Source organism: Pleurodeles waltl, chromosome 6 (genome assembly GCF_031143425.1).
Source record: "Pleurodeles waltl isolate 20211129_DDA chromosome 6, aPleWal1.hap1.20221129, whole genome shotgun sequence".
NCBI classification, from domain to species: Eukaryota; Metazoa; Chordata; class Amphibia; order Caudata; family Salamandridae; genus Pleurodeles; species Pleurodeles waltl.
This window is the reverse complement of record NC_090445.1, coordinates 685,658,728-685,681,380: the sequence shown is the minus strand read 5'-3', so window position 1 is coordinate 685,681,380 and position 22,653 is coordinate 685,658,728. Positions and strand designations below refer to the sequence as shown.

Sequence of the window (22,653 nt, the reverse complement as noted above, 5' to 3'; positions counted from 1 at the left end):
TTACTTGCTGGATATGTGTGGCAGTTTCGGAGAGTTGCAAGATTGGAAAGGGGAGGCTAGAAGCAGACGAAATGCTGAGCTAGGCATTGTGTCTTCTTAGAACCAAGGGTCTTTTTTGCAGTTTGCAAATTAGGAAGGTCTCCCAAATAATCAATACAGGATGTTAAACTACAGGTTTATGCACAGGGTCTACTACACTTTCATGAGGCTCAAAGAGTTCGCATTGAATGTGGGCACTGAATGTCTGAGATTCAGTCTCCACAACGCAGATGTTACAGCGCTATTCAGGTCTATTAGGATGATGGTTATTGAACCCTCAGCTATAACGTGGTGCAAAGTTGACTCAAATCAAGACTGGCTCTGTTCTAGTAAGTGTGCAAAATCTACTGTGTGGTATGGAAATTCACAACCCTGCTGGTATTAAAAAATAAAATTCTGACGATCATGTGATGATGTATGAGTCCAATACTATGCGTCTCAGCTGGGATAAAGTACATGGTTTACTCTAGGGATATGGTAATGGCATTTGACAGCCTGATGCCTAGTGCCACCTGCCTAAGGGATATCTGGGATCCCGTGAGAGACTGCATGGGAAACTTAGGATGATGGGTGGCGATTACCCTTTGTGGCAGCCTTATGTAAGCTGCTGATCATGTCCCCTATGCAGTGTTTAACATTAATCTATGTATATGGTGACAATCTTGTGCTTTAGTCGTACACCATTAGAAAATTAAATAAAGTTTAAAAATGGGAGACCATGAAGTACCATTACCTCAATCGAGAACAAGGAAAAAGATGTTATGAGAGGTAAGATGATTTCAGAACTTGGGCTCAACATTAACACTTATAACAAACAGCCTGACACATTGATAAGAAAGATACTGGAGTTCATTGAATGCATTGCTCAATAAATGTTTAACATAGTTGCAGAATGGAAGGTTGTAGGCAGTGTCCTGAGCATTGAGCCTTTGGGCTAAGTGGTATTCTGAAAAATTAAACCTAATGATCAGTAGTGCATTGAGAAATTAAGTCCCTGAAAGTCGGTGCCCAGAAGACTGAAACACCTGACGTTTGAAATCAAGTGATATATATAACAAAACAAAAATTGGTGGTTCATGCTAAATGTTCGCACATCCGCGTTCAGATGTCTGACAAGTAGTTAAAGTTCAATATGATTGTTGGGGGTGCCAACCTGGTAAGACACCCAACCACCACGGGTGTGAGTGCACTGATCGAAAAATCAATCTGTGCTGGAGCAAAATCAAAGAAAGCCAGGGCACACCATAAGTAGTCAGAGAAATAATTCCGAAGTGGAAAGAAGAGTTCAGAGTCCAAACACTCTGTAGAGATTGATGAAGATTTTATTCCTTGTAGACAAAGTATGGTCTCCGAACAGCCGACACGTGTTTCGTCACATGGACTTTTTCAAGGCTGTAGGTCAAAAACCATGGACACAGAACAATGTCTGATGTGAAGGAGACATTCACATAGAGTTTTTGTCATTGGTGAATCTTGATGATGTTTTGATCAGTGAATAGAGTCCCAATCTCTTTAAAGCTGAAAATGACTGGGGATGCGATTGAAACACTCTAGAAATTCATTGCGTGGATTAGAGCTGGATATTTGATGTCAAAGGCAGTTGAATGTTTCAGTAATGTAAGTAATGGGGCATCAACTATATCTGTTTTCTGTGATTTGTAAAATAACTGTCTACAAGCTGGACCTTTATGACGATTCAGAGTGATAGCCATAGAGGAGGCGTTCGGTATTGATGCAATAAATGGCAAGGTCATCAGGTCTAGTGCAAGTATCTTGCATCTAGTGCAAGGGTCAGGAGGCTATGGCTTGTTTTGGTAGTTTCTAGTAAGAATTCTTGATAATCGAACGCACCTCACCCAAACACTGTCAGATTTACCCACTGGCATACAATGAACGTTTGTTAAAAAACAAACGGCTATAGGCCATCTCCACTAAATGATAGGCATTCAGTTCAGGTGAATCTTTCACTCTTTGTCTCTGCAGAACAAGTCTAAGCAATCTCTAGAACTCCGTTTCACTCTTGTTTACACATATGAGGGATGCATCCATCCATTCCTGTCTTTCTTCATCTCGTAATTAAGTGGACATCTTTGAAGGCAGTTCGTGGGCTGTAAGGAACACTGTGCTGTACTAAGCAGAGAGCAGGTACATCTTTTGATACAAGATCAAAAAGCAGCCTGAAGACATGCCATTCTTATAGATAGACTGTAGTCTATTAGACAGGGATTTATAAGTACTCAGGAGCCATTCTTGCTTACTGCTTTGCAGGTTTAAACCTTTTAATTGGAAAATAGAGGATCATTTAATACTTCATTCAGGTATTAATAAGCAAACAAGTGTAATGTATGAGAATTATAAGCTGTTGATATTTATTACATATCTATAATAAAGGCGTAAAGTAAGTCCTGTTTAATAAATCCTTTTCAAACATACACATAATTTTGATAATAGGGACCAATTTCAGTCACAGGTTAAGTAGTGTTGAACTTTCAGTTTGTTATAATTGAAACCAGTGTTAATGTAATGACCCTTTGGCAGTTACTGTTCTGTAAATAATTTCTTAGATAGGCAGAAGGTAGATCCTGACATTGTAGCAAGAAACCAACCAATACATGTTTTGTTCCATCTGGAACTTTTTTCAATTAACAACTCATACAAGTTGAGATCCAGCAAGGCCTATATCATAAATCTACCTCTGTGACAACATGTTGGTCTGTTAAGGTGGTGTAAAAGGGACCAGGGCTCATATGTAGTCCCTCCCAATAGGTAAATGTATTCCAGAAAGAGTAAGTGAAATTTAAGTTGACTATGTTCAGAGAAAAGTGTGTCTGGGCAGAAAATGTCAGATAATGGAAGAATAGGGTATGATGACAATATGACAGTGAGGGTGAAATTTCATTACAAGTGTTGAAACAGTTTTTGTACATATGCTTACAGACAAGTGATGAGTATTTAAATAAAAGGGGAAATGAACGTCTGCAGCATGAAGTGGTATCACAATATTAATGTGTGTCTTGTTGAAATTGTATGATGAGAATCATGGTGGTAGAAATTACCCTTCTGGTGTAGTACAAAGGACTGAAGGTAATTAAAGAAAGGGCATAAGTCTTGAAGTAATGTTGCCTGGTCAATACCAAATTTTAGTCAGTAGAGGTGATGTTCTAGAATACACTCACCATTGTGATACTGTGAACAGAGGAGGTATTGAACCGTAGAACTGTAAATCGAAATAAAATATCAGTGGTTTACATGTGGGTCGGCCTTAGTTAGAAATATTATTAGGTATGATTATCTAGTCAATCCAGTTCTCAGTCAGAATTAACAAATGAAAGCTGGTAGTTATAGTTTGAAGTGTTTAAATGAAGGCAAGATGATATCAGATCATCTTAAAAATTGCTCATTACAAATCAAGATTGTAGTATGAAGTAAAAAATTGGCAATCTAGTCTGGTTATTAGGTATCCGTTGTAGTGTGGTAATAAAATGCCAAAAGAATGTGGTTATGAACCAGAAGGTATTTGGGCAGGTAAGCATGTAAAGGGGGTAAAACAATCATTTGGAAACTGATGCTGGGGTAAAGAGGAAATCAGGAGTAATAAGCTTGGGGATGCTGAAGAAAAACATTGTCTCTTGATTATAGTGATATCAGTATTTACAGTGAAAGCCAAAACTTCCTCAAAAGTTAAATTATTTGTGTATATATAGAGCTTTTGAAAATACAAAGCTGAATTAATCAGAAACATTTAGGGAAATAAAATCATATTTGTGTCAGGCTGCAGAAGAATGAAAATAAGTTGAAATTAAGGTTTCTCATAATGATAGGATGAAAACTATAAGCTTGGAAATTAGACAAACTGAATCATGTTAGTAGGTTTTGGTATCCTGCTCATGTAGATAGGAACAAGAATAATAAAGTAATTTTGCCTCAAATTAAAGTGAATTTCTTTTTCGAAAAATTGTATATAAACACTTTGAAGTAGAATCAATTCCAGTTTACGCTGCCTCCGGTAGATGTAGCCTACTACCATAATCGGCAAAGAAGAAAATATAATAGAGAAATATTGTTTAAAGCCAGCTTCTACTAATGTTTTTAGCTGAAATAAAGAGCTTACCAGCCTGGGTTTAAAGCTCGCGTCAAGTCAGTTTGAATAAAATTGAAAAGTAGAGGTGCCAGAAAACTCGGACTTTAATAGTCTAATGGATGTGTTTGTATAAGGGTTGTTGAATGGGTCAAAACATAGTCCATTTTGGAAGAATGTGAAAATAGTTAAGTGGTGGTAATACAACAACCAAAGAGAAAAAGTATGATAGAACAATTTTTGGGTAAAGACATAGTGTACAAAATATTTATACCAAAAAACCTAAACCTGGCATACTAAGTTTGAGCATATGTTGAGTCATTTTCAATGTAGGTGAAGTGCTGAGTTACCCGAAAAGCACCTGTTTGAGTAGTGAACCAGAACTGTTAGTGTGTGGGTCAGTGGGACAAAGTGCACATCATATCAGAAGAGTATGTGAATCAACCAAGTACCACTAAAGTAAGAGAAGAGGAAAAGGCGTGATATTACAAAGTGTACATTTTCTAGTTATTTTCTGCTGTAATGTTGACAGATGTTTGTGTTATACATTCTGAAAGTTGAAAACTGTAACATCACAATGTAAGACATTAGACTTTTGTTGGATAACAACTTAATGTTCTTCAGTGACATATTCCGCACAGTGTATATATGCTACATCAGATGCATGATATGAAGAATGAGTTTTCATTTCACTCATATGGGCTGCATGATACACACATAAACCAAACAGCTAGGTTACTAAGTTAATATACGTGCTGAATAACCATGTGTTGAGAATATAATCACTTTACATCTCTATCATTATATTCCTTTTAATACCAACATTAAAGCTATTGTGTAACATAAAATACAATAGACACTTTGTAAATTCAGTAATTAATACTCGTTCCGATCAGAAACATGTATTTTATCAAGTTCAGCTAGTGGATCAAATCTTTCACTGTTGTACATTTTAGAAGGAAAAGTGTACACTTTTTTTTTCATGACATACAAACTTTTTTGACTTGTCTTAGAGAGGAAGATAGTACTTTGACATTGAAAACTATTGCTCAGATGGATCTCTAAATTATGTTGTGTTGGCTGTGGATTCGACCTAGAGAGGCCCCTGCGTTAATTACTTAACACTAAAAACCAACACTAGAGCCTTTCTTGGTAACATACAGGAACACTGGTTTCAGAGTCATGTTGGGTATAGTCCGTAATTCTTTCTGAAACAGACAACAAGAGGGAAACATTTGGTCTACTACTACTTGATAAAGTGTATGTTTTTGCTTATCTGTACTATATTGGAGTGATAGCATATCTATTTTAAAGTGCTTACTGTTGGAGGTTTTTAATATACTAAACAACTGTATATGCAACAAACTGTTAGTTGGCATGAGTACTTTTAAGGTTTGAGATACCCTGAATCCAAACAACTATTTGCAGTTTCATCAACTACAATTTAATTCTGGAAGGAAGTATGAATGCGGTTGCATATAACACTGTCACCTCCCTGTAATTGATTTCTTAATCTTTAATTTGGCTCCTGTCATCACGTGCAAAGTCATCTAGAGGGTCTGTTCGCTGACTTCCAATCCTTTAGAGGCTAGTTTTAACCTAACGTCCAACTAGAGGGCTACCATTTGTAATACCCGTAAACAGATTTGTGCATCTTATGTGGCTGCTCATCCATGATAGCCACTCACTAATCTCTTCAAAGACTCTTTCTCTTATCCACCACAAGGAGAAGGAAGCCACCTGATCGTTCTGAATCATTGGAGGCATTCTTTCCTCAGGGGACCTAAAGCATTGCTTCAAGGGAGCCTTGTAGTTCCCTGCTTATCTCTCAGATACCTCTAACCTGACATGTCTGAATGATCTTCTGTAATGCTCTTTGTTTTTTTTAAAAATTGTTTTTATTAACGTTTTGCTGTTGTACCGATTCAAATCAATTTATGGCATTAACAGACTCTTATCGCACCCATTGGCGCCATTGATTACTACTCCTGGACATATTCCTTGATCTAACATTTACATCACATTGTTACTATATCATTACTTCCCTTTTGTATGTCCCCGGTATTGTACTTATAGGTGTTGCACCTACATAATCACGCCTGTCACATACCATATTATCATTCACTTACCCTCATAACAGTCTTTGTCAAACTCTAAACAACATCTTAACATGATGGTGCACTTGGGGGCGGGTAAAGTCTAGTTGCTGGGGGATGCCTCAGTGTATCTATGCCTAGGAGGGGCCTGGTCCCTCGCTCAATCTCCGTCAATACGTTTGTGTGTCAGGGGCCACTCAGTTCGATACTGTACCACTCTCCCACCCCTCTCTGTTCAGAATCCTCGAAGACCTACATCCCAGACCGGTAGCCAGCCACCCCCTTCTCTCGCTTAATATTGGTTCAGGTCCCTTCCATGCAGCTTGTTATGATATACAATGAGGCTCCTCACCTCTGATGTCTCCATTCCTTGTCTTGTATGTCAATCCGTCTCCTCCACAGCGTCTCCCCTGCCCCCATCACCATGCGCTCCCATTTCACCAATACTTCCTCCCACGCCGGGGCGATTGGTTTCTGGCGTAGGCCCGTGCCTCCTCGCTCTTCAGGACTTATAGTTCAGCCCTAGCCCATCTCGACACGTCTCGTCTCCATTCAGTCAAGGAAGGGCACCTGGGTGACCTCCAGCCCAAAGTGATTAATCTCCTCTATAGTACTAAGGTTAAATCCAGAAAACGTTCATTTACCTTCCCAATTGCTAATCCCGCTTTCAGGCCCAATAGTTACACAGTCGGGGCCAGGGTCATTTCCACTCCTAACAGGCCCTTCAAGTCCATTATCACTGCCCCCCAGCCCCGCTGGAGTTCAGGGCAGCACCATACCATGTGGTCGAAATCAGCATCTAAGTCGTCACATTTGGAGCACACCTTAGGGACACCTCCGTATATAAGAGTCAAGCGATGTGGAGTGAGATACAATTTTATCCACAGAACGTATTGGATGTATCTTAGGTGTGTGTTCCTCGAGACCACCCGTGGGTATGCTAACACCTTCCGCCATTCCGTGTCCGACAGATCCCTACCCAGTGTCCTTTCCCATCTCTCCCTCTGGGATTGTAGTGGGTCTAATATACGTTCCGTTTGAGCTCTGTACACTTTAGTGATTAGATGAGTATCTTCTCCCGATGTTAGCAGCAGGTGCAAGACCCGGTGTGTGGCGGGCTCTGCATTAACCGTGCCCCAATGTTCCCTTAAAATGTGTATCAGTCTCTGATATAATAGGAACTGTCCACGTGGAACCCCACTACTGTCCATTAGGTCAGCGAAGGGTCTCAGTACCCTATCGCGGAAGAGGCCTCCAATTGTCTCCACCCGCCTTCGTCTATACTCCCAGTCCTGCGCCCGTCAGGCTCCCTTCCACCGTATCTAACGTTAGTACCGATAATGGTAAGGCGGGGGAGTAACCCAGGCCCATTCCAACCTGCCGCCAGCATCTCTTCTAACAGGCTAAGGCTACTTTCGTCATTGCACTTTTTTCCTGGGGTTCCACCCTCCGGTTTATCATTTGTGCTATGATCCCATCGCTACTCTTCTCGCCATTGGCAGTACATCTATCCAGGTGACCTCTTCCTGCAAACCACCTGGAGGTCCACTGTAACTGGCACGCCAGGTAATAGAATTCAAAATCTGGGGCACCAAGTCCTCCCTCAAGGGTCGGCCTACAGAGAATCGAGAGTGCCGTGCGCCTTCGACCTCCATCCCATACAAGGTCCCTCCCTGAGCAGTGTTTTCAACTCCTGGAACCACGACAAGGGGATCAGTCCTGGCAGATTAGCAAAGTAATAAAGGAGGCGAGGTAACATATTCATTTTAGACAACGATATTCTGGCCATTATAGATAGCTTCAGTGACCGCCAGAACCCAACAGACGCCCGGAGGGAGCAGATCGCTCTACCAATGTTCCCGTCACGGAGGTCCTTCATGTCATGGAATACCTGTATACCCAGGTACTTAAAAGTGTGCGGTGCCTATACCACGACCCCCGGGCACGAGGAGGGGCGGTCAAATCCCGCCGTAATTGGGAAGACGAATGTCTTGCCCCTATTGAGGCGTAGTCCCGAGAGACCTCCGAAATAGTCTAGTTTGCAGGGCCCAGGGAAACCCAGACTCCCCATCTCTGAGATAGATTAGAATATCGTCAGCATAGAGTGAAATAATGTGTTCAGTCTGTCCCCACTCCACTCCCCTACCCACGCCATCTATCCGTAGCTGGGTCGCCAGAGACTCAATAGCCAGGGCGAATAGTAATGGTGACAACGTACATCCCTGCCTGGCGCCCCTGTATATGGGGTAGGGTTCTGAAATCATCATACCGGTTCTCCCTCTCGCTAGTGGGGTTGCCTATAGCAGGTCCACCCATCTTACCCATCCTTCCCCCAGACCCATCCTAAGCACCACTGTCCTCAAGTAGTCCCATCGAACCGAGTCAAAAGCTTTCTTGAAATCTATTGCAAGTAACGTCCCGGATGGGGGTCTCTTTGCCCTTGGTATTTGTAAGATGGCAAAGAGGCGTCTGAGATTCAGCGAGGTGCTACGGTTTGGAACAAACCCATTTTGGTCTGTGTGTACTAATGTGGGTTATATTATATGGGTTATAATATTGAAGCAAACCATTGGGCAGGATCTTGCTGAGAATTTTGACATCACTGTTCAACATTGATAGTGGACGAAAATCGGCGACGGATGCCCCTGGTGGGCAGAGGGACCACCAGGGCCTCCCTAAGCAAATCTGCTAGCAGGCCACGGTGTAATGCCTCCGCGTACAGTTCCACCAACTGGGGAGCTAACAGCGCTGCTTACTTCTTGTAAAAGTCCATTGGTAGACCGTCTGTACCGGGTGTCTTCCCTGGGGCTAGCTGCGAAATGGCTTCCTGTACCTCCTCCACTGTCACCGCCCCCCCCAGCCCGTCCCTTTCCTCGTGTGACAGGGTAGGCAGTGGGAGCGGGTGGAAAAAACTGTCTAGGCAGTCTGTCTCAAGTTTGTCCGAACTCCTTTACAGGGAGGTATAGTAATCTTTAAAATCATTCTTTATGGGGCCCGGCCTGAATCTGCGCTCACCTTTCATATCACGTACACTAACAATGGGCGCCCCATCCCCTCCCAGGCTCACCAACCAGGCCAGCATCTTACCGGACCTGCCCTCCTCTGCCTGCACCGAGGCTAAGTATCTCTGCGTACAATGGCATTGGAGCTGTTCTTCAACCTGAGAGTGGTATCTCCTCGCTTGCTCATACTCCTCCTGTTCTAGCGTCCCACTGCTCCCTCTCTTTTCCCCCTCGTGTATGGTTTTCTTTAGGCTAATCAGTTCCCGTTCCATTGTGTGTCTTATCCCGGCCATCTGTCCTATACTTGCTACTTTAAGTGTTTCCCACTCCATATATCTGGAGGAGGCAGATCCCTTATTAATATTGATGTGGTCTGTCAGATATAAGCGGAGCGCCTCTCTGAATGCCTGGTCCTCCAGAGCAGCTGGGGACAATCTCCACAGCGGTATGGGGGGTCTGTATTCATTCACCCTCCAGGTGAGCAACAAGGGATTGTGATCGGATAAGGTGCGCCCCAAGTATTCAGAGAATGGGTCATTACCCGCGCTAGGTTGGCTGAGCATACCACCCTGTCTATCCTAGTATGTACCAGGTGAAGGCCTAAGTAATATGAGTAGTCCTTGTCGTCAGGGTGCTGCTTGCGCCAAATGTCAATCAAGCCCCAGACGTGTACCCACTCTTTCAGTTTTCTAGCTGCTTTATGCGTTACTGCTCCTGGCAGCGGTGGAGTAGAGCGGTCCAGGTCTATATCCAGTATGCTGTTAGTCTTCCCCCTGTAACGACTCTCCATGCTGCTGGCGAGTAAGGTGGCTCGATAAACGCTGTAGGAAGGGGATCTGATCCTGGTTAGTGGCGTAAAAACTACCCAGTACTATTGGAACTCCATGAAGTTTCCCCTCCACTATCACAAACCTGCCCTCCTGATCTATGTCAGTAGATACTACCTCAAAGGGGACTCCTACACGAACCCAGACCAGCGCTCCTATGGCGTAAGCGGAGTACTTAGTAGCGAACACCTGCCCTCTCCATCTACGCCTCAGTTTCTCTGCCTCACCTGCTGTCAAATGGGTCTTCTGCAGCATTGCTACATGTATGCCTGTCCTCTTTAGGTGGGACAATATTCTGTGCCTTTTAGCTGGTGACCCCATCCCCCGTATATTCCACGTTAGGAAACTATAGTCTGTCATCTAGATATATCAAGAAAGTTGCAGGCCCCACCACCTCCCTCGGCATCCTGCTCCCCTTTGTCCATTTTCATGTGCCTCATATGAACAATCCACAATCCCCAAGCACCATCAAAACTCAAAATTGGAAAACCCAACTCCCCATCTCCAGGGCGCCTCCAACAGAAGGCTGCCCAAATAAACAGTGCAACTTTGTCAAGCAAGTAAATATAGTTCTCGCCAGTCTGAGTGGACGAGAAGCCGGTAGGGGGGTGGTCCATGCCCGTCGGGGCCTACTATCTACACAGTGCACCTCACCTCAGGACCAGTTTATGGATACAGTTACCCTAGTTCATCCGCCGTCTGCGATGTCACCCTCAGGGGCAGCCCTGAGCAGTCGGAGCCTTCCACTGATGAGACGATTGTGCCATCCAAGTCTCCCCCATTACTCTCCAGTGGGGATGCCTCTCTGCCCATGGAGGCCACTGCCTTCAGGGCCTCTTTCTTCCCCAACTCCTTTTGGGTCTGTGGTGGTTTGGCACAGGGGCGGGCCCGGTTCCGCTGCCTCCTTGGGCCCCCGCGAGACCCACGTCGCTCGACCCCGCATGCTGTCCTCTCTGTCCTCCGCGGGCCTTCAGCCACTCCCATACCTCCTCAGGGTTCTGGAAGAATGTGGTCCTGTCCTCCACGATCACTCTGTCTCGCTGGGAAGAGAAGCGAGTATTGGATCCCTTCGTCCCTAAGGGCCCTTTTCACTGCCAAAAACGAAGCTCTTTTAATTTGCACATCGATTGTAAAATCCGGGAAGAGAGTCACCTCTCCATTCTCCACTCTAAAGGGACCCGCCTCTCTAGCCCTCTGGAGCAGGATATCTCTGTCCTTGTAGTGGAGTAACCTGGCTACCACCACTCGGGTGGCCTCCCAGGTGCTAGGGGTCTTGAGGGAACTCAATGCGCTCGTTCCAGTGTGAAGAACGGAGTCAGTCGTCCTGGTGCTACAACTCTACGCAACCACTCCTTGCGGAATTCCACCATGTTCGTGCCTTCCACACATCCCGGGAGGCCTACCACTCGTAGATTGTTCCTTCGATTTCTACCCTCTGCATCCTCTGCTCTTTGTTCCAGCCGCGTCACTCTATCCGTTAGATTCATCACTGTTGCCGATAGTTCCTTTTGTCTCGGTGTGAGATCCGCTAGGGTGACCTCCGTCTCCTTAACTCTGTCAGCTTTTGGTGGTCCGCCCGTAGGAGGCCTACTTCCACTGCAACCTGCTTAATGTCATGCTGTAGAGTTGCTTTTGTGTCCTCAATTGCACCCAAAATATTGTCCAGAGTGTCCTGGACTTTAGACTGCGTGAGGTCTCGCAGGTCCCCTCCACTGTGGTCTGCAGATATTGTGTGATCCATAGCTTTACCCCCGCGTTGGTTCCTGGAGGTCATCGGCGCTAGAGGGCTTTGTACCAGGGTTTCCAATGTGGCTTGCAGCCCTTTACTGCGACACCGCTGACACCCACCGCTCCCAGACCAAGTTACTATGCCTGAGCGGTAGTGTCCTGGACCATTAGCGGCCCGTTCCTTTGGTCGTCGTGAAGTAGCAGATTCTTTGTGTGCCGGTTGCAATTATGCGGGAATGGCTGGGTCTGACTGTGCTCATCCTTCAAGGCCAGCCACGGGATCAACGTGGTGCCTCACTCAGCGCCGCAGGGTTTGAATCAGGGGCCGCCGGGCCCCCCTCGAATTCACAGGGCCAGCCGGCCTCGCACTGTCTCCAGGGGCTCCTCGGGCTTGTCCGCTATTAGGCTCAGGTCCTCTTCAGGGCACCGCCGGCGGCCTTGGCGTTCCGGCAGCCCAGCGCGGCCGGCGACAGCAGGGCTCCCACACCGAAGTCCGTGAGGGATCCTGCCCTGCAAATGGCGCTGCGAGTGGATGGGTGTCCCGCCTCGCCCTGCCGTGGTGCCCTGACGTCACCAAGGAGACCGAAACGTCCCCTGGCACTCTTCACTCCGCCGTTGAGGCTGAATCTTGGGCCCCTTGGCCCAGTGCCGTCCACGCGTTCAGGCTCCGGCATGCAGCTCCGTCCCTCTGGGACCGTCGCACGGAGGTCACCACGCGTTTCCACCGGAGTAGGTCAGGTCCGCCACTTCCCCGGGGTCCAGAGCAGACAAGACAGCCTTTGCCTCCAGCTGCAGGGGCCTCCGAGTTCGGGGCCGCCGTCTCTCCCTCCGTCGCGTCCCACGGTCCGGGTTGACCGCAGTCAGGCAGGACCCACCACTCGAGCCCACGGCTTCTGCGCCACGCTCCGGGCCGCCCCGCCGTCCCCGTTTGGAATTGCCTCAGGGGCCCGGAGACCAGGCTCCGCCATCAGCCCCGACGGGCTCCGCTCGCGGCACCTTCGCCGGTGGCCCCGAGGTTGGGCTCGATTTGTCGGATCATTGGTAGGCCCCTTCGGCGCCGACGAATTATGCACCCGCCATCTTGGCCTGTGTAGCCACGCCCCTCTGTAATGCTCTTTGTAATAACCATCAGCTCCATCTTGACCACTGACTCCATTTTGTGCTTGGCTTCAAACGCTGTCACATTGGTGGTGCAGGTACTTTTCCACACACAGCTTGTTAATGTGTTTCGCTGTTTCTCACCAAGGATGGGAACATAACATGGAGGAGTAAGGGAGATAGGGATGTACCAGGCTGAGATTATGTATGGTAGAGCCGGGTACAGCTCAGTCATGGAAGTACACCTTGGGATCTGGCCAGTCTCTAGCATGTTCTTTCAACGCTGACCTGGTATGGCCAGTGTTTGAACAACAACTTACTCCAAGGGAGGGGGGGTTTCTAGAACCTTCCTCTTTAAGTTTGTTTAAAGTAAGGTGGGGAAGCTTCACAACAGAGAGAAGAAGGAGCTCATCTGGGAATGGATGCATTGCCCAGAGTGTAAATCCCATCGGGTTTGTTCTCCCTCCTGTTTCAGTTGTCTAGGGTTCCGCAACCTGAAGTTGACAGATAAGGGATGATGTCAGAGTCCAGTCCCATGGTGATGCATTTTTTATTCTTATTTTTAGCTTTGCGGTGTGCATGCATGAATACGTAGTCACTATATACATATATAATTATATATATATATGTGTGTGTGTGTGTATATATATATATATATATATATTTGAAGTATTGCATTATCTTTGATCATGATCATTCTACTGTGATTGTGTTGCATGTGTGTTTCTGAATTTGAAATAAAAGCTCACGTTATTCTTTTTGTTTATGAAACTTGGAAAGTGCCTTAATAAATTAATTACTCAGACTAAGAATGCTGCATTCTTTGCATTTTATTCACTTAGTTTCCTCTCAGTTTGAAGCAGAGCAGAACACCTCCTCTATAAACTGGGGGCTAGATGTACAAAATATCAAGCCACTTGCCAGCCATAAACTCTGCAGAGGCTGTTTAATATTTACGAAACCCATTTTGTAATTCAGTAAGTGCTTACCATATAGCTAATTGGGGTTAGAAATTAACGTCGATTTGCGATTTGAAGGGGGGTACTAAGGGTGTCCCTTTTAAGCTGCGATTTGGAGTGCTGTGTATCAATGATTTGCAACGTCAATTTCAGTCACAAACCATTGATAGGTTACCTACTCCTCAACGGAGGTGGTAACTCATTTGCAATTCCCCTTTTTTTAAAGTAAAAAAAAAAAAAAAGTTTGGGATTAGACTGTGGTCTAGGGCTTTTTATATAAAGTAAATGTTTCCTTTAATGCAGACCTGTTTCCTTTAAGGAAAACAGCCTTCTAATAAAAAAAAAAAGCTTTATCTAAATGCTGTAACAGGCATGATGGTTTACTTAACCTAGCAGTGATGCATCCAATTTGTAGCTATGAGGTAGGTCAAATTGGGGTCCACTCTGAATAGTGATTTTGCAAACCAACCTAATATATATATATATAGGTTGGTTCAAAAAGTCAGAATCGATTCACAAAAGGTCGGTGTGCCTTTTCTTTTTCAGTCAAATCGATTTTTGGATCTGGCTCAAGGTCCCTACAGTGAAACTTTGCAAGTCATGCCATAAGCTCATTTACCTCCCAGTCTACACTCCTGCTGCTCATTCATGCAAACTCCAGGCACTCCACTCATTCACCTGGTCAGTTGCAGACTGCAGTTCATGACAGCCGCCTGGCTGTGCCACATTCTTTTTAATTGGACTTTTTTTATTGGTATGTTTTTGCAATAATGAAACACAGAGAAAATAGCTTACAATCCACGACTCGTGAGCACTGAGATGACAACATCACCCTTCAGAGATGTATTAACAGCACATATAGCACATACCATAACATAACATAACATGACAGGATGAACGCTAGAACCTGTAGAGGCGTCAAACAAGTAATGGAGCAGCATGTCATCATAGAAATAATATTTAAACAGAACTTAAATAGAATATGAAAGAAGAGAAGTAGCAAAATATCCAAGGTAAACCGAGACATATGAATATTGCTACTGCTCCGTGGAGGGGAGGGACTGAACAGAGACCAAAAGGGCAAGTCTGCAGGCTAAGGTGTGGACATGGAAGGGAACGGTGTGATAATTTCTTATGCAGCTAACATAGTGAGGGCCCATGAGTCCAGTGCAGAGCTCGAAGGTCACTTGAAATGTGTGTTTGATGAGGTGGCCTTTAGTGGTAGCTCTCGTTTAGTCCTTATTTAAGCTAGTCCATGACCCTCTGACTGTCCCTTGGATAGTACTTAAAGAAGAAATAGGCTCACACTCCGTCATTAGAGGATCCATAATACAATATCACAATAACTCATATAAAAGGTGCAGGAATTCTTATAGCCCGACTCCCAGGATATATAGTTTGGGTTCAAGGACAACAAGTTTTCATGTTTATTTTGTCTTTTGGACAAGTAGGCTGAACCCCCTGCAGCACAAACCCTTTGCCTGCCAGTTTAAGGTACCACATTATGGATCAAAGAAGGGTATAGTCTGCAGTTCAAGTAATATTTGTGTCCCTATGTTAATGCTGTTTGAACGTCTATTTATGGTTCAGTAAATCTTTTACTATTAGGGTGAGCTTTCTAAGGAATTGTTATAAGCTGGGACTGCACTGCTGATAATGGTCCCAGTATAAAAATGTGTACACACGTTTGCAAAGTTTAACAATATGAGGCTACGTATAATGATCCCAGAAGGCTCTCTATTTAGATGCAAATATTTGCAGAAGCTTGAAAGTAAGACTGAGGAGTCTTTGCTTTCAAATTCAATGGTCACAAAAACTGCAACTAGGAAAATAACTTTCTGCTTTAAACTAATGTGAAATTTAAGGTACCATTCTTTGAAGCATCATCCACTAAAACGTGTTGATGCATGCTAGTACTTCCAAAAACTATTCATAATTGAAAATCAGTGCAAACAGTTTCAACAAGATTATTGGAAACATGAAAATAAACAATCATTTGCAAAAACCAATAAGCCTGACATAGATGGTAAGTCTTTTAGTTTTGTCAATGCGTGTCTAGTTTTGACATGGTTTTTGTAAAACTTTGTTGTGGGAGCTGCTAGGCCCTCACCATTATAACAAACATTGGCAAAAAGCAATAATATTGTTTGGTCTCAAAAAGCACACATTGCCACATTAATCTCTGGCACTGAACAGAACTAATGTGTGTGCCGATATGCTTCTTGTGAAAGAGCAGAATGGTGTTACAGTGAAGCCAGTCTATAGATAGAAAGACAGAGACAGAATTTTAATTAAAACAAAAAGGCACTAATAATCTATGTCCTTGCATTAGTGCAGATTTACAGCTTTCATGTATTCACAATAATTTACAGAAGTAGGCCAGGAAATCATACTCGTAGTAAATATTTGTGAACTGCATTTTAGCACAAGCAAATATACAGCTGTTGATTTGCTTACGTGAAAATCTGTTGAACGTTTACAAGTTCACTTTCCCTCCAACCACTTTTTCCCCTACATTGGAAGAACTTATTTCTGCCCTTGTCAGGAGTAAATTTCCAACCTTTCTCAGTAAGAGCTGGTGAAAACCCCTATAACATGCAAAGTAGTAGGTTTGCATAGACTCCAGGGCACATTCGTCCCCTGGAACTATTGCTTAGTGCTACCTCCAGCCCATGTATGTAGATCTGTAAAAAGGTGACAAAATGTGAGAATTGCTAACATTCAAACACTACCCTGGTAGGGTTTGAATTCTAGTATAATCAGAATTATGCCATAATCAGAGGCTATTATCGGAGCTCTTATATAATGGGATTGCTGCCTCAATTTATCACCGCACTACGTGGCAACAAAGGGACAAGTGGATTTTTTCACAGGGCAAGTATATTTATAAAGGAGTCTGTCCCATGGACAAGTAGATATTTTTATAAAATTCCACCCCCTGAATTTGTAAACCTAATCTAAACAATGTGCCTGTTTCAGGACATTTCTTAGCTCATTCAAATATGTTTTACCCTTGATCTGTCTTGCTGCACTGTTTCCTTTGGTGTAAAGTTGCTCACTTGCTGTTTGTGTTATCTTGCTTATCTTCTCCTGCCTACAGTGTCTTGTTTCTCTCACCCCATTTGTTGTGCGCAGCTTTGGTAATTGATGTTTCTGCTCCTCTTCTGCAGGAAGGATTCCTACTTGGCGAGGTGAGGCAGGAAGAGACCTTCAACATCAGCGATTCCCATATCGGCAACACAGAATTGCTGCAAGTAATTGGTAAGCAGAAATCTCAGCCAATTAGAAAACCTCAAAGCCACACGGGTGAGGGTTGAAATGATAGTGTGGCAGACAATGCAGCAACCAGCCGTGTGGGTGGTGTCGGTCAGCATCCATAGTAAAGCACTTTCCCTATTGAAGACCGTCACTGTCTGCCTGTGAAGTGCGTGGCCTTCCTTAGCATAGTCCTGCTGTTTTGCTTTCAGCACTTGGTAAGCCATGCTGTGAAGTTAGGAGCTGCATTATCCTCGTGAAAAATGTGCCCTGCAGAATCAGCACAAAGTACAGCATCTCAAATAGTTTATCAACCTTTAAGAATTTGGATGAAGTACAACACCTAATTGAGGGGAGCCCTTCAGTGCATGCATGAAGAACAGCACCTCTTAGTACAGCCCTGCAGTGGCTGCGTGCAGTGCAGCAAAGACCTATTGGCAGGTTCCCAGTCTTACATGCTTACATAGCAGATGTTCAAAATAGCAGGCACTGCTTGTGGCACTAACAAAGATTTAAACTGTCCTTCACTTAGCATCATAGACATGTCCTGAGGACTTAAAGATTCATAGTGTCACAGTGAGAAAGAAAGGAAGGCACAACATGTCGCGTTGTGCTGCTGCTAGAGCCTCACTCTGAGTACTGATCAGATCAAACGTTTTGAATAGTCTTTGCTCAAGAGGCAATTGATGTCAATGGTAATGGATACTCCCTACACAGATGCCTCAGGGGGCAGCCTTATGTTAGGGCATCTATAACTCTCAGAATCAGTGGCTTTTGCCTGTTTCCAAACCCAACAATTGCCTGCTTGCCTTGTTTATTGTGGCCAGAAGTCATATTATTTGCCACTCTTATGTTAGCCTTTGTATGTGGCAGTTTCAAGCATCCTACCTTCAGGTTACAAGCAGCAATCTACTGATTACATTGAATATTGAAGGCAGTGACCATACTTACAGCAGGCCCTTTAATGCTTATTTCTCCAAGAGCCCAAAGGTGGATCATTTTATTCACCCCCCAGGGTAAGCTATGGTTCTGTGGCTGTTTACTTGTTTACTTGTTCACTCTCTCTCTTTTAGAGGCACCAAAGACATGTGATGCAGGACTGCTTATGAGTTACATGCCTATTATACATTAGGTTCATTTCTTTCTGGGTTAGGTCCATAGCAGAGCTTATTGGTCTTCTCTGTGCTTCTCTTAGATGTGGATGATTGCCTGGCAAAGCAAAGGTCCACTTACTCTGGACCTGTGAGCGGGTCACATGCTTTTTTTCACTTTATACCTACATCTACCCTCCAGGGATGTGGTGAGCTCTGATCTTACAACTGCTTTAGTCACTTCGTGGGGAATACCCCAAAGCAGGAAAAGTCTGACGAGACACTGTTTTTTCAAAGTGTTTACAGCAACAAAATAAGGTCCTATTTGGCAAAATAGCTCAGGCAGTTAAACATTTGTCACTGACATTTGCTATGATGTGCAGGTAATACATTCAGATCCTGTAAAGGGTGACTCAGCATCCGTCCATGTGAGGTAGGTGCACTGACAATCATTACATTGAGTGTTAGCAATTCCTGTAATGTAAAGTACTTCAGTATGGCAATGGTGGTGATCTAACATACTACATAAAGATTTTTTTTTATTATTGACATCCGCTTTGGTTTCTGGATGGTGTACCTCTTGGGTATAACAATATCATCTAGCTGTAATGCCAGGAAAATGCCCGTCGCCCAATCTTGTTTTGAATTTAAGTTAAGTTCCTTCTAAATGTAAAGTTCAGGCCATTTGTAAGGTTCTGGCCAATCAAAGGCTGCTTGGTATTCCTGAACACCATTTTTCCAGAACATCGCTTGACAAAGATTCTAACTTGGATTTCTTTGTAGAAATGCACCACATCTACGTGTCCAGGAGCCTACATTTGGTCAAGTCTTCTTATTCTAGTTTCTCACATTTCATTGATACTGTGGCTGATCTCCGATTTAGCACTAACGTGAGACTGCTGCTTTTGTCAGGGTCCTCCTACTTTATGAGCTCTTGAATAGCATTTGTTTGTTCTTAAGGGTTTGTGCAGCCATTCACATGGAGCTCTTTAAGAGTGAGTTCTACCAATTGGTTCCTCCATCACCCTACATCTTCTCTGGCTCCATTATGGGTCTGGTCGATGCTTTGCAAAGATTGTTGTCAGTTGTTGATAAAACTGCAGACCGAAATGGATTCAGCGGTGGTCGGTTCAGTGGAGTTCGGTGGTGTAGGTGAAGGTGACGTGGCTGCTGGTGGAGAAGATAGCGTTGAGTGTGTGGGCGGCTGAGTGGGTGGGTGTTGTAACGAGTTGCGTGAGGCTGAGGTTGGCAAGGCTGTCCAGTAGGGCTGAGGAGTTGCTGTCGCCGGTGTTTTCCAGGTGAAAATTCAGGACGCCGAGGAGCATGTAGTCCGTGGAGGTGAGGGCGTGGGTGCTGATTGTGTCGGCGATGGCGTTGCAGAATGGTAGGTGGGGGCCCAGGGGTCTGTAGACGAGGGTTCCTCTCAGGGTGGTGTTGGCGTTGACGTAAATCTAGAAGTGCAGCTGTTCAGCGGCATCTAGGGCGTCGTGGGTGTCGGTTGAGATCCTGATGGAGCTCCTGTGGACTATGGGGATTCCTCCTCCTGGTTTGTTGGTGCGGTCTCTTCGGGTGATTTTGTAGCCCTCAGGGATGGCTATGGTGATGTTGGGTTCCGAGGAGGGGTTCACCCAGGTTTCGGTGAGGAAGGAGATGTCTGGGGAGGTAAATTTGAGCAGGTCCCAGAGTTCGACGGCGTGCTTGTGGACGGAGTGGGTGTTGAGGAGGATGCCGCTGAGGTGGTTGTTGTGGGTGGCGTTGTTGTGGTGCTTGGTGGCTTGAACGCAGGTGAAGTTGCACGTCCGGCACGAGAAGGGTCCATGGGTGTGCCCAGGGGAGGTCTGGACGCAGGCAGAGGGTCGGCCAGGGTTGAATGCGTGGACTTCTTCTGCGGTGTAGCAGCGTCTGGCGGCGCGGGGTGCATGGGACAGGGGGACTGGCGCTAGGTGTGGTCCAGGTGCAGACGGGATTGCCTCTGGCGCGGCTGCCATTAAGAAGGGGAGGTGGGAGGGAGGAGCAGCTGGGAGGCGGGAGGTAGGGAGCGGTGGGCAAATGGAGGTCTGAGGGGGGCAGGGCCGCTGAGGAAGCAGCAGCGGGAACATGGGGAGCAGGACAAGCCGAAAATCAGTGAAAACTGGGCAAAAAAGACGAACAGAGCCAGAGAGCAGGAAAGGAACAGAAAGCAAAGTCCGAGAATGGAAAAGGCACAAAAAGGCACGCGAAGAGGAAAAACTGAAAAAAATAACACACAGACAAACTACAGGACAGACACACAATACTTACGGCAGCCACTAGACACCAGGGATGAGGCGCAGGCGGGTGCCTGCGGGTGGTGGAGGGCTTTGAACTCGCAGCAGTGAGAGCGGGGTCGGGGGCACAGAGGCAGACAGGTTGACCTGCGCAGCGCATAGAGTGAAACCTGGCCTTAAAGCAGGTCAAGGGTCACTCTGTGCACCACGCAGCGGCCACCATTAAGAAGGGGAGGTGGGAGGGAGGAGCAGCTGGGAGGGGTGGAGCAGTGGGCAAATGGGGGGATGGGGCCGCAGGGGAAGCAGCGGCGGGACGAGCCGAAAATCGGCAAAAACTGGGCATAAAAGACGAACAGAGCCAGAGAGCAGAAAAGGCACAGAAAGCAGAGTCTGAGAACAGAAAATGCACAAGAAGAGGAAAAATGGCACATCAGTTGTACTGATTAAGCAGATTATACCTTGGAGATTGGTGCGCCTAGCCGCCTGATTTTTCCTACAGCTGGTATATCCTGAGACTCAAAATAAAAATCTAAAAGGCCACTGGTATGAAACTTATGATCCCATAAATAAAGTTAATCTCAAGGATGAACTCTGCACAAATGGGAACGCCCCCAGCAGCATACTATTAAAATCTCATTAACACCCTGACAAAATCAGGATTTGTTTATTTTTTTACATTGTAGTCATCCTTACGAATTCTACTCATTGTACAAATGTAATCCTATCATCACATAATCTACTCTGTAATCGTTCAAGTTATTTCAGGAAAATAATGACATGCGTAAGACTTTTCAGGGTGTCCCCTACTTTTGAAATTCCTCCTCCGTGGTGACTGAACCTGAAAAGAAGATTCATGCCTTCTTTTTACTGAACATTTTTCCTACTTCACAGAATGGCATTAGAACAAGAATTTGGGATATTTAATCTGGCATGATACTGAAACCTCTGTTATGACTCTCATTAAGAGGAGCAGGATGAACAGTATTTCACTGAACGTTTGATCCTCTATAATAAATCCTTCTCTAAATGCAACATTTCTATTTGCATTGTCATACAGTTCCTAAGAACATGTCCACTTTGAATCCAGCAATAAAAGTCAGTTTTTAGCTTGTTTCTCAACTCACTTTTCCTACAAAAGTAAGGGAAACGTTTTGAACAAAGAACTCTGGTTTTTTTTTTTTTTTTTTTTTAGAAGAAAATAAACTTCTCGAGCAGATTCACTCTATGTTTAGACCCAACATTGCCCAGAGGTAGTCACTGGCCTTTACTTAATGATTGAAGTGGCCATGATCAAGGTAGCGTGACTGCGCTGGTGCTCTTTAGTCGTTCAGCTGCATTTATACAGCTTCTCATTCGAACACTCATCACAGAGTACCACTTTCTTCAGCCTGTGTGGCTCGCTTGGCAGAATGGATTCCTTTCCTATTTCACATAAGTTGGTGAAACTCACCTGGTATGGCAAGCTGAGTGACAAGTATGGCCAAAGACATTTACCTTTGAGGACTGCTGACTGGCTGAATTCTTGCATACAAATTCTTAATTCTCACCCTAATAGATGATGCTGTCTTTGCTAACCTTGAGAACACTTGGACTGAACACAACGCTGAATGTGGTTCCTCAACCTCCTTCTCTGAGTGTAATATCAGGAGTCATCTTCAATTCTGACCTTGCATATGAGGATCATAAGCATATGGTTGCCTTCTTATTTGATTTACTATCTCAAATTGGTTAAAAATTTTGCAACATGCATTCTGCCGGGTCTTAATTCATGCTCCCATATTTCCCCCCATTTGACTTTGCTTTGTTATTTCCATTTGCTAAGAGGTACATTTTCAAGGCACTTTGCCTCTTTCACAAGGCCTTTTACTAACAGAGCCCTCCTTTTGTTAGAAAACATTTTTCCCAGATTCAGACTTCTGGTCCTTTGGAACACACCTCCTGATGATTTCAAAGGTTCATTTAACATGTCTTGGGATTGGGTCTTTTCTATGTTGCCTGCCAATGCTTGGGGCTCTCTTCTTGTCAATTTAAGAGCCACAGATAATCATTTCATTTTTAGGTCTGGCCTCTTGCCCTTCTCTTGAGTTCCCAAAAATATCATATAAAAATAAATATATAGGGGCTGTCAAGCAACTTGTTTTTTTACCACGTATATGTTCCAATTCTTTCAAATTATGCTCTTTCCAACCACAGTCTATCCCATCATAATGCCAGAGCTTTAGTTAGTGCAAAGA

The 22,653-nt window shown here is 44.7% G+C and overlaps 1 protein-coding gene across 1 annotated transcript in view; it reads left to right on the top strand.

Annotated features, from left to right (window-relative positions):
* ABRAXAS2 (abraxas 2, BRISC complex subunit) overlaps positions 1-22,653 on the top strand; it is a 222,665-nt gene that overhangs the window by 28,184 nt on the left and 171,828 nt on the right. The window contains exon 2 of the mRNA XM_069239121.1: positions 16,998-17,088. Coding sequence (XP_069095222.1) covers positions 16,998-17,088 — 91 coding nt within the window. The remainder of the gene's footprint in view (positions 1-16,997; positions 17,089-22,653) is intronic.